Here is a 12,096-nt window from a genome sequence, read left to right as displayed (position 1 = left end):
GGCCTCCGCCCGCGGCCCCCGCCCCTTCCCGGGCGTTCGTCCCCCTCGCCCCCTCCTAGCCCCTCCTCGAGGCCAGCGGTCCCCCCTAAATGGGTCCCGGCCCGAGGCCCCGGCCCGACGCGGGGCTGCGGGCGGGCTGGGCGGCGCGTCCGGCGACTCGCACAGGAAAGCGGACGGCGAAGGGAGGGAGCTTGGGAGAGGGGGATGGGAGAAGGGAGGAAGAGGGAGAAGGAGGGAGCGCGGAGGAACGGAGGAGAGAGGGGCCAGGAGGGAGACGCGAGGGAGGGAGCGCGAGGCAAGCTGCGAGGGGGGAGAGAGGGGGATCCGGAGAGGGGGAGGCGCTGTGCGAGTTGGCCGAGGCCGGCCCAGGGGGCTGGGGCGCGGGGAGGGGTTCGCCGAGGCTGAATGTGGGGAACCAGACGACTAGGTAGGAGGGGCTGTTGGTTGTCAGGGCCGATAAGGGGAGACTGGAGAAGTTTGGGGACCAAGGGGTCTGTGGCAGAGGGGAAGTGGGAGGTTGTGGGTGTGTGGCAGAGATTGGTCTAATGGGGTTACGTTGGGAAAATGGAGCTACATAGGGGCTCCGAGGGCAGTGAGGTATGTGACAAGGAGGGATGACTAAATCTTGGGGTGACAGCGTCTCTGGCAGACATGTAGCTGGAGAGGTGGGGGGGTGATTATGAGGGAGAATGGGATGGAAGTTTGGGGTCATGGGGAGAGGAAGAAATTGAAAAGATGGAGACATTGATATATAGGAATATGGGTTTTCTGGATGAGAGTAATTTGGAGGTGATTCGTATTAGGAATATAATAAATGTAAGAATTTAGGGGTGATGATGGAAAGCTGGAGAGAGTCGAGTTCAGAGACGTCAGCATGGAGAGAAGTGGAAAGGTGAAGAACCTTAGGAAGGTTTGAAAGAGGTGGGGCCGGATGCATATTCTAGAGGGACTAGGGTACTGGGTGGCAAAGGAGGGGGTAAGACACAGGGATGGCTGGATTCTGGGGGTGGGGGGTTTCCAAGAGAGCTGAGGAGGGTTTCGGTTGGCAAGACAAAGGTGGATAGAATGGGGGGGGGGAGTGGGTAAAGAAGATTAGAAGGAAATGTAAGATAAACAAGGCCTTTGGTGGCAGTATGGAGGAGGGAAGGCCAGAGATGAGGAAGACGAGTGGAGATGGAAAGGGAAAGCAGTAGAAGGAAATGATAGAAATGGGGGAAGCAAGCCCCAGTGTAGGTAAGGGATTAATTTATGGGAATGGGACACCATCTTCTTCAGGCCCTTCTGTCTGGTGGTGTCTCCATTTTCCTCCCCAAACCTGTCTGAAGTCATCACAGACAGTACTCTTGGCCACAGGGAAGGGGTCAGGTGGGGATTAGGCTCACCGTGGAGCGAAATCCCTAGGGGCCCTGGTTCCCCAATCCCAATCATTCTACTATGGAGACAATCCCCACCCCACCCGCAGACCACAGGGTCTTCCTTCAACCCTCCCAGCTCTCCAGGCAGCCATTTCCAGTCTCCAGCCTAAAGCCAACACTTCCGCCCGTCCACCACCAATGTCTTCTAGGCTGTCTCCCTGGCCCCATACCAAGCAGCAACATCTCCCAGGACAAAGGACACCAAGACACTGGGTGATTTTTGGCAGCAGAGATTGGGAAGGCCAGAGAATGGGAGGGAGGCAGGCTGGGAAACTGGAAGAGCTGGAGCTGGAGCCTGGATTGGGAGCCCTTAATAGCTCTCCAGATTTGGGGTGGGAGTAGGGTATGTGTGGGGCCAAGCCAGCTAGAGGCCAAAGATAGGCCCTGCATGGCAGGATCCCACTAGCCTTCTGGGAAGGATGGAGGCTGGCTCTGTAGCAACTCAGTGGAATTAGCCTCATATTTCCTTGGGCCAGGCTCGGCCAAATTCTGGGAATACCCGAAGCTTTAAACAGATTCTAAAGCACTGGGGAACCTGGGCAAGGCTTCCTTGGCCTAGGGATGAATCACCACTCTTTAGCTTTTTGGTTTGCCACTCACTTTTCTACTGCACGCTCACCTTCTGTATTCCTCAGGGCCTTCCACAGACCAGGCCAGCTCCCTGTCCCCCTCTCCCCGGTGATCCCTGCCCTCCCTTCCTCTAAGCCCTAGAATGGCCCCTGCTCCTTCTCCCCACCCCCCAACTTTGTTCCAAGGCTCCTCCTACTCGCTCCCCATTGCATTTCCTCTCTTTCTGCACTTCTCAGTTCAAGTCTCCCACTGGGCCCAGGCCCAGGCCCTTCCCAGCTCCCTTCTAGGCGGAGCTGCTCTCTCTAGTTTTTTAACCACTAAGGGCTGGGCTAAGATGGTGACATACCTGAGCCTAAAAGAAAAATGTAGGCCTACGTAGGAACAGAAGACAGGTAGAGTCAGAGAAGCCAGGGCCTACCCCCTCCAATTCCTCCCCTATCTTAAGACCAGGCTCACCGTTCAGCTTTGGGGTGCATCACACACACACACACACACACACACACACACCCACACCACCACCACCACCCTTCACCCCAGCCCCCCACAACCCACTGGTCTCCAGGCAACAGCACAAAGGGAAAGTGGAGAGAGGGGCCTGGGAGGCCCAGACAGAGCCAGCTGTAACCCAATCCAACCCAGAACCTTTGGGGGGGGTGGGGAGGATGGCTGCCAGAGAAGCCCACCTAGCAAGGAGGGAGGAAAGGACAGAGGTTAGGAAATGTGGCTCCAACCAAAATGGTCTTGGTCAGCCCAGGAGTTGGAGAAGATAGATCCTGGGAACCCCAGAGAAAACTGAGAGGCACAGAACAAAGTACAGTGTGCCCCAAGGGGAACAGAAAGGGCGCCAGGAGACAGGAGAGAAGGGAAAGATGAGATGCCCCTACTAAGAGGCTTGGAGGAGCAGGGGCAAGAACTGAAAATGGCTGAGTATGTCAGGGACACAGGAAGGAGAGCAGTGAAATGGGTCCTGCCCATACAGGACTAAAATCCTCTTCTAGTTCTGGAGTTGGGCAGGATGGCAGGGTGCCCGGGACCAGAACTCAGAGTAGAAACAGAGTAGGAGGCCCATAGAGGGGACAGCCTTGAAATTCCTCCCATCCCACCCCTAGCTCAAGGGGGAGCCTGGTGTCCCACAGAACCTTGCCTCCCTCTAGTGGCCACAGCGCCCCGTGTGGAACACCTACCTGCTGGGCTCTGCTCTGTGTCCCAGCCCTATGAGAGGGTTTCTCCCCCTAGGTGGTTCCTGGGTCCCCATCTCAAAGTCAGTGCTCCACTGGAGCTGAAGGTTTATAGTGGGTCTCCAGCCACACACTGGGGCCCTATTCGCAGGCCAAACCAGCCCTTGCGGTCCCGACTCTCAGGTTTCCAGGAACACTTTCTCAGGCCCACCTCCAGATCCTCTGGTACCATCCTTCCCTCCCCAGTTCCCCATCTTGCAGGGGGCGATGCCCACACAGCGCTGCTGTGGCCCACAGTGGCCAGGAATGTGTTGGGGAGAGGCCCAGTGGGGGAACTGCTCCAGTCCATAGCTTTATCCCTTCTTTGGTCAAGGCCCTATAAGAATCCAGAACGCTTTGGACCCCTTTTCCCAAAAATGCACACCCACACAATTTTTGACACTTCTAGGGATTCTTGGACTCCAGGTTAAGAACCCTTCATTGACCTGGGTCCTGGGGCCAGGCTTGCTGATGAGAAGGCAGGGCCAAGGCGGTCCCCACCCAGCCGGGGAGGGGTAGGCAGGGCCATTGTCTTAGCCATACTGGTTGGGTTTCTTCATCTTTCTGTGTCCTCCCCAGCTCTGCTATCCAGTTTCACCAACTTCTGGGTGCTCCGTCTTCTCTCCCCTCATACGGACGAAAGACTCTTCAGACACAACAACGCACTGTGATTCAGACTTTAATGGTGGTGCTCATTTCAACGCCACAGAGGTGGTGGCAACTGTGGAGCATGGCACAGGGGAGTGAGACATTGCTCGGGTGCAGCTGGAGGAAGAACAGGGAAGCCGGGGCTGGGGGAGAGCTATGGGGGAAGAGTCCCCGGGCACACAGCCCCACCTCTGGACTGAGCCGGCTTAGGTTAAGGGCTGGGAGACACGAAGGAACTGATGACAGGTCCCTTTTCTGTTACCCTTCCCGCTCCATTTTCAGCAAGACCTCCCACCCCAGGCCATCTCGGAATCTACGGCCACATGAAGTACCCACGCACACACACACACACACACGCGATCTCCTCTGGTCAGGCCAGGGTTTGGCCCTGGAGTTGTGGAGAAACGCTGAATTAATGAACAAGACGAGTGAACAATAAATAAACAAATAAATAGTTCACTGAAGTCTTCGGCCAGGCATGATCACGCGGCCAGCGCTCCCCTCCCCCTCGGCACTGCACACTCCCTGGCTCAGATGCCACATGGACAAACGTGTGGAAGCGGCAGAAAGCACAGTGACACACGGCCCCTCTCTCAACACGTCCCCAGCCAGCCCTGATGCACCTCTACACAGACCCTGACTGTTCTTCCATGGGGACTCCCTCATCATCCTCAGTCCCGTGGCCAGTTTTTGAGGAGAGAGAATAGAAAGGAAAGAGAAGTGGAGAGTGTGGAGCCCAGAGTGGGGAGAGCACAGAGCAGGGGCTGGACAAGCCAAGGAACAGAGCAACAGGTCAGCCGGGGTGTCCGGGGTGAAATATCACAGAGCAAGACAGGAAGAGAGAGGATCCAGGAGGATGGGAGAGGGGTTCCAGGTCTCCAGGCAAGTAGAGGGATCACAGCACGCTGGGATTGCGGAAATTATGTCCAGCAAAGCGAGCTTCGTCCCCCAGCTCTTCTTCAATTCTGGAAGGGATGAGCCAGAAAAGAAATAAGGACGCAGGAGGATTCCACTTCTTTTTCCAGGAGGCCCCTATCCTCTCCAAGCCTGTCATACCACCTGTCCCTATGTCCGGCCCAAGCAGGGGCATCCCCTGGCTTCTCCACATGACCCGTGGGAGCCATCAATCAGGCCATGGGTAAACCCATCATTCGAAAACAAGTATTTTCTGGATATCTACTGTTCTCCAGGTCCTGGGTATCGGAGCTTTTAACCCTCTGGGCCCCGGGCTCCCATCCCCCAGGTTTCCTCACCTCATGAGCTGGTTGTACTTAGCCAGACGCTCAGAACGGCACGGGGCGCCAGTCTTGATCTGAAACATCCCCAAACATATGCAGCTCAGTGGCTGCCCCTTCACTTCCTGAAAGGAAACTTACATTCCCTTGACATTCTCCCGATACCCACAAACACCTGGAAAGAGAGACCCACCCGACAGAACCCGCCAATTTCACAAAGATCGCCCTTGCACTCACCTGGCCCGTGCACAGCCCCACCACCAGATCGGCGATGAACGTGTCCTCAGTCTCTCCTGAGCGATGACTCACCATGACACCCCAGCCATTCTCCTGAGCCAGCTTGCACCTGCAGCCATACATCAGCACTGACCTCCAGCCCCTCACACTGGGCACTCTCTTCCCAGCCTCAACATTGGTCTATGTCGAGAAACACCTGGCCGGGGGCACCTGGGTGGCTCAGTCAGTTAAGCGTCTGACTCTTGGTTTCAGCTCAAGTCATGATGTCACAGTTTCGTGAAATCAAGCCCCACATGGAGCACTGTGCTGGCAGGGCACTCCTTGGGATTCTCTCTCCCTCTCTCTCTCTGTCTCTGCACCCCTCCCCGTGCCCCCACCCCCCCTCCCCTACCGACTCACACTGTCTCTGTTCACTCAAAAATAAATAAACTAAAAAAAAAAAAACAAAAAAAAAACAAACACCTGGCAGGAAGCTCTCTGGGAGGGGCACAGGGCATAGGGTGGAGGGGGCAGAGCCGGAAGAGCTGGGAAGGTGACTGCAGGTTCCCCGCTCTCTTCAGCATCTATGCCAGGACGAGGCTGGGAGCACTTGCCAGAGGCATCCTGTAGAAACAGGGGCCGGGTAGGGGAGAGCCAGGGGACACTCACGCTTGGATGGCTTCTGTGACTGAGCCGATCTGGTTGACCTTGAGCAGCAGACAGTTGCAGGCCTTTTCCTCCACTGCCCGCTCGATACGCTTTGGGTTGGTCACTGTCAGGTCATCGCCCACGATCTGGATCCCTACATTGGCTGTGAACTTTGACCAGGCGGCCCAATCGTCCTGGTCAAAGGGGTCCTCGATGGAGACCACTGCAGGGAGAGCAGGAGGGGCCGCTGACCCTCCCTGGGGCTTGCATCAGGCAGGAACACCCACCCTGTGATTCCCTGAAATGGATACATCCCCTGGCTAACTTAGCCTGCTCATCCTTGCTTCCCTGCCTCCGAAATAAGCCTGCCCTGACACTTACCTAGATTCTTTCTGAAAACCTTCCACACAATGAGGAGCACTAACCACTATGCGATCACGCCCGACACCTTCCGAACACCTTCCAAAAAACAAGCGTTCAGGATGTTTCTCGTAACCGCCTTTGCATTTTCCCACCTTCATTACCAGGAAGCTTTCCCTCTGTGCTATTCTAAATCCCTCATTTTACATTTATGTCTTGCTCTGTCTCAGGGAAACGGAAACCAGCCTCCTCCCTGCAGGAGTCACAGCCTTTAGTGGGTTTGGAGAGGGTAGTTCAGCTCCTCCTCAGCCTTCCCATCCTACCCCCACAGCGCTTCCAGCTCCACTCAGCATCCACAACTTCATCAGTCAAAAACACTGATAGGTACAAGCTCCCTGCTGGGCCCAGTCACCCTCTCACCATGACTGGCTCCTTCCAAAGCCCTCCCCGTGATCCCAGCCACTGCGGGACACACGACTTTAATTAGGACCGGAAGCAGATGAAACAGATTCACCATAGGTACCTGCACATTTACATTACATACAAAGCCAGCCCCTGCAGAAGGCTCTTTGGCCCCTGTCCTGGTTCTCTGGCTCTGCTTAGGACACCTCCACCTGGCACCTAAGTCAGTGCCCCACAAGGTCCCAGGCTGCCCCACACATCCCCGCCTGCCCCTTGACCCTTGCGCTGCCCTCCCTCCCATAGCCCTTGTTCTCACCAGGATAGTCCCTGACAAAATCCTGGTAGAGGGCCCCCAGCTGGTCCCCAGTGATGTATCGGGAGGGATCAGCAGGAGACTTAAAGTCCAAGTCATATTTGCCATCGCGATGAAACTCCGAGGCAGCGACGTCCATGCCAATGACAATCTTTTCTGTGTAGCCAGCCTTGTCGATGGCTTCCTTCACCAGCTCCAAGGCTGGGGATGGAATATAGTGGGATCACCAGCAGGAAGGGTGGGCAAAGAGGAATGTGAAAAAGAAAGAAATTCAGAGCCGAGGCACAGGACTGGTGCTGGGAAGAAGCCTGGCTACAATTGTTGTTAGGGTCATCCCAGGTCTGGGAAGAGCAGACCATCTTCTAAGAGGACAGAGGAATGGAATTCTGTTCGTAACAGGTTTTTTTGTCAATAGCTATCATTTATTATGGGCTATGTCACCTAAGTACAATGGTGCTAAGAGGGAGATACTGTTGTTCCCATTTTACAGGCAAGAAAGACAAGCACAGAGAAGTTGAGGAAGAAAGATCACTAGCCAGTAACTCTTAAGTCAAGGTTCAAATCCAGGCAATTTGACCCCAGAACCTGAACTCTTAGCCACTTCCTGTTATTGTTTTGGGTTTTTTTTGTTTGTTTGTTTTTTAAGTTGAGAGTGGGGAGGGCAGAAAGAAAGAGAGAGCAAATCTTAAGCAGGCTCCACACTCAGCACAGAGCCCAAAGCAGGGCTCGATCCCACAGTTCTGAGATCATAACCCGAGCTGAAATCAAGAGTCAGACACTCAACTGGCCACCCAGGCGCCCCTTCCTGTTATTGTTTCTATTTACTATATAGCTCCTCCCACAGCAGAGAAAAATTAGGGATCTTAGAGACCTGAGAGGTTGGGGGTAGAAATGGGATAGACTCAGAATTGAATCCCTACAGTACAGTATATCTCATCAAACTGAGAATCCTACAAAGTTCAAGTCCAGGATGGATCCTCCAAGTCACTTAGACCACCTCCCAGCATTCCCAGCTGGACAGATGAAGACTGTCCTCTTAGGCCTGCCTGTAAATGTGGCAGGCCCTCTGGGACCCACTCCTGGTATGGGTTCCTCTTTGAGCTGGCTCAAGGGCCTCCCACCCATACTCCTCAGGATCTGGGGAGCTGTGTGGCCCTTCCTGATGTCCAAGGACAGAGCAAGACTTAAAGCAGGGAGTAGGGCTCCTGGCCTCACCTTCACTGTTCTCCAGGATGTTGGGGGCAAAGCCACCTTCATCTCCCACATTGGTGGCATCCTTGCCATATTTGTCCTTGATGACCCCCTTGAGTGTGTGGTAGACCTCCGCCCCAAGTCGCATGGCATCGCGAAAACTCTCAGCGCCCACTGGAAGGATCATAAACTCCTGCATGGCCAGCTTATTCCCAGCATGAGAGCCACCATTGATCACGTTGAAGGCCTGGGGGGGCCACAGGACAGAAAAGTCACAGAGCACTTCCCTCCTCTGCCCCTGGGTTGTTAACCCAAGATCCCACACCTGCTCCAGCTTCCCAGACTCAAAGTCTCAAGTCTCCCTCCTTTCTCTTTAGGTGCCTCAGTGCACTCCCCCACCCCACCCCCATCATTCTTCACAAGGTTTCATGCTCTCCCCCCACCCACCCCTGGGACAGGCACAGGCGTGGCGCAGTGCTCACCGGCACAGGCAGGATGAGGTCTGAGTTCCCGGCCAGCTGAGCAATGTGGCGGTATAGGGGCAATTCCCGCTCGGCCGCCCCTGCCTTACACACGGCCAGGGACACACCCAGGATGGCATTGGCCCCAAACTTGGCTGGGAGATTACAGAGGAAGGCACTGAGCAAAATGTCCCCTAAATTTCCGAGCCCTTGACTCCACTTATATACCCCAAAAGGAGCCAGTAAAAGAGATCCCCTCTCCCCTCTCCACTCCTGCGACACCTCATCAGTCCTCTCCTGAAAATAGCAGGACACACACACACACACACACACACACACACACTCGATGTAATGGGAAAGGGCAGACAGCTCCACCTATTTCTAAACATCTTGAGGCCAGACTGTCCCCTGCCAGCTCCCCCCCTTCACGCTGCAAAGTTCTTCTGTCTAATGTCACTCCCTCCTACTGTGGTTAAATTCTTCTTCTCTTGCTCTGGCTTTGAGAGGAGAATGGAAGGTGGGCTAGTCCGGACAGCCTTCCGAAGGAAGTCCCCACAGCACTGGCCCCTTCAGTGCCCTGTCTGCTCCACACACCCTGCTCACACCTCCTCACTTTCTCCCAGCCCTGGCTTACATTTGTTCTCGGTCCCATCCAGCTCCAACATCAGGTTGTCAAGCTTCTCCTGCTCCACCACCGACAGACCCTGTAGACGGAGCCACCATCACCCCAGGCCAGGATGGAGGCTGGGCCCGGAGGCAGAGGGCCCCACCCCATTCCCACATAGGCTCACAGCTGGCCAGCAGCCAACCAGGTTTCTGTGAAAGCAGCCTGTCTGGATTGGGAGCAGGGGTGGGGAAGGAGTCTCCCCACACTCTCCTCGAGAAGTATGATTCCCAAGAGGAATCTCCCTTCTCTCCCTCCTCCCCTCATCCAGGATTGCTTCCAGGACCCTGGTCCTGCCCACCACCGCCCCCAGCAAAGAGCAGGCCTCACTGAGCTGATGAGGGCTGGAGCAATGGTGGTGTTGATGTGGTCCACTGCCTTCAGGACACCTGGGGAGAGGCAGAGAGGCCAGACTGGGTCAGGCTGGGAAGGGCCAGAAGTGGGGCGCAGGCAAGAAGGGAGCTGTGGACTGGTGTGAGGTAGGAGTATAAAGCTGAGGGATGGGAGAGTCTGGAAAAGAGAAAAGGCCTCACCTTTGCCCAAGTAACGCTGTTTGTCCCCATCCCGCAGCTCCAGGGCCTCATAGATACCAGTGGAGGCTCCACTGGGCACTGCAGCCCGGAAGAGACCTGAGAGAGGGACACGAAATAAGGAGGGATAGAGAAGGACACTACAGGGATCAGGGATTCCTTCAGCTTTCTAGCTCTAACCTATCCCCACACTGCTAACACACACACACACACACACACACACACACACAAGCATAAGCAGGGGCCTCATCTGCCCAGTTGAGGTCCCACAAGTACAAGTAGGAACCCACAGATATGAAGCTATGCAGGCAGCACACATACGCACACACGCACACAGGTACACACACAAGCCTGTGGAGGCAGGATATATCCCATACATAAAATAGACCACAGAGATGAGCCTATCTGGGCTCCGCTGGACCAGAAGTATCCAACCCCCACAGTCCAGGCTGGTGAACCTGGCCCAGCACCCCATCCCCACTGGGAATCAAGGTAGCTTCCCCTCCCTAGCCAGGGGAAACCCAGCCTGAGGGCTGTGGGAAGGCCCATGCCCTCCCTGCCCACTACCTTTGGCGGTGTAGAGATCCACCTCCACCGTGGGATTTCCACGGGAGTCCAGGATCTCCCGCGCCCAGATCTTCTCTATCGACATGATGGCTGAGTTATTGGGTGGAAGGAAAAGAAGGAGAAAGATAAGAGGTTTAGAGAGGTGGAGCCTGATCAGTGGGAGGGGCCAGAGACTGGGAGCCATGGGAAAGAGGTTACTGCAGTGGGTGGGGGGTGGGGAGGAGCTGGCTGCAGTCCCGGCTTTAGAAGGGATCCCCCCCACCCCACGGGGAGAGAAGGTCAATGCAGTGAGGAAGGGGAGGTCACTGCAGTGGGGGGCGGGGTAGGATCAAACGGGTGAGAAGGGAGGACACCGCAGTGAGGAGGGAGGGGCACTAGCAGAGGTTCCCTCGACCCCCTCAGTAGCTCCAGCAGCGGATTCGTGGTGGGGTTCCCCCAGATCTCAGAGTGTAATGGCTGCCAGACTTGCATTTCTCCTTGTTGACAAAAGAGGATGGGCTGTCTGGGGCCTCTCCTCCAGAGCCCTCCTCCCCCGCAACCTAACACCCCCAACCCCACTCCAAGATCCCAGTCTCTCTCCTAAACATACTCCTAAACACCTCTTCCCAAGAGATGGACAGTAGAGAAGTCTGGGGAGAGGGTCCTGGAGAAGCCCTCAGACCCTGGGGGTTGCAGCGGGGGCGGGGAGGGAAAAGAGATCTGGGGGGAGAGGCAACGCTGGGCACATCCTTCCCCCCCACCCCACGCCAGCCCCTAGACAAATTCTCCCCTCCTCCCATCCCTCCCCCATCCAGCGGCGAGAAGCAATGTAAAAGGAGAGGGGCAGTATGGGGGAGGAGGGGGAGAGAGGGGAGTTCAGAAGTCTAGGGATGCTGAAGAATGGGAAGAGAAGACGTTTCTCCAGATGCAAAGCCAAGGGACGTGCCAGGATAAAAATGCACAGCCCAGGGAGACGCCGAACTTAACAGCGACAGAACCGGAGGCGGAGAGGGGCCGAGGGAGAGGGGAAGGCAAGGGTGGAGAAAGGCGCAGTTAGAAACAGGTGCGGAGAGACCTGACGCCCAGATGAGGAGGGGGCGACCGCCACTAACCGAGAGGAGCGGTCCTAGAAGGCCTGGGAGGGAGGGTGCCTGGGGAGGTGCAGATGACTGAGCAGGTGCGCAGCGCCACGGGGCGAGGGATGCGCGCAGGCCAGGGGAAAGGGCGGGGGGCGCGGCGGCGAGGGGAGGGGGCCGGAGGGGTGCAGGGGCCCGCTGGGGCTTCACCTCGGGGCTGCAGACTCAGCCTGTGGCGATGGCGGTGGCGGCGGCGGCGGCGCGGAGAGAGCGGGAGTGGTGGCGGCGGCGGCGGCGGCTGCGGCTCCCGGGCGGCGGGCGGGGGGCGGGCGGGGGGAGGCGCCGATAGGGCCGGGCGGGCGCATGTGACCCGGAGCCCCCGATGAGTCAGGAGCCTCCGGCGGAGGCGCACGTAGGAGTGCGGGTGGGGGGCCTGTGGGGGGCGGGGTGGGGGAGGGAGCGGGGGAGAGCTATGGGGGAGGGGCTAGGGGCGACCCAGGACCTGGCCCCCAGCACCCACGCGCGCTCACACCCACGCTCTGCCCCCCTCGAAGGTAACAGGCACAGCCTCACACCAGTGAAGCCCATGACAGACTTGGTGTCT

General features: G+C 56.8%; 1 protein-coding gene across 1 annotated transcript; it reads right to left on the bottom strand.

Moving 5' to 3' along the window:
- Window positions 1–3,865: 3,865 nt before the first annotated feature.
- On the bottom strand, window positions 3,866–11,772 carry ENO2 (enolase 2). Its single transcript, XM_030322362.1, has 12 exons — window positions 11,703–11,772; window positions 10,438–10,527; window positions 9,874–9,969; window positions 9,671–9,729; window positions 9,311–9,380; window positions 8,698–8,831; window positions 8,240–8,462; window positions 7,028–7,225; window positions 5,971–6,172; window positions 5,323–5,431; window positions 5,104–5,162; window positions 3,866–4,815 (listed from the first exon to the last, which is right to left on the bottom strand). Exons 2-12 carry the CDS (start codon window positions 10,520–10,522, stop codon window positions 4,746–4,748), a joined length of 1,305 nt encoding a protein of 434 aa, XP_030178222.1. The 5' UTR covers window positions 10,523–10,527; window positions 11,703–11,772; the 3' UTR covers window positions 3,866–4,745.
- Between the last annotated feature and the right edge of the window lie 324 nt (window positions 11,773–12,096).

Source organism: Lynx canadensis, chromosome B4 (genome assembly GCF_007474595.2).
Source record: "Lynx canadensis isolate LIC74 chromosome B4, mLynCan4.pri.v2, whole genome shotgun sequence".
NCBI classification, from domain to species: domain Eukaryota; kingdom Metazoa; phylum Chordata; class Mammalia; order Carnivora; family Felidae; genus Lynx; species Lynx canadensis.
This window is presented reverse-complemented; position numbering and strand designations above follow the sequence as displayed.

Excerpts from the sequence above, each read along its gene's own strand:
- ENO2 (XM_030322362.1), bottom strand. The coding sequence starts at position 10,522 with ATGTCGATAGAGAAGATCTGGGCGCGGGAGATCCTGGACTCCCGTGGA. Across the intron at positions 8,832-9,310 it reads GGATGGGACCGAGAACAAAT|CCAAGTTTGGGGCCAATGCC; the intron begins GTAAGCCAGGGC and ends GTAATCTCCCAG. Across the intron at positions 5,432-5,970 it reads GTCACAGAAGCCATCCAAGC|GTGCAAGCTGGCTCAGGAGA; the intron begins GTGAGTGTCCCC and ends GTATGGCTGCAG.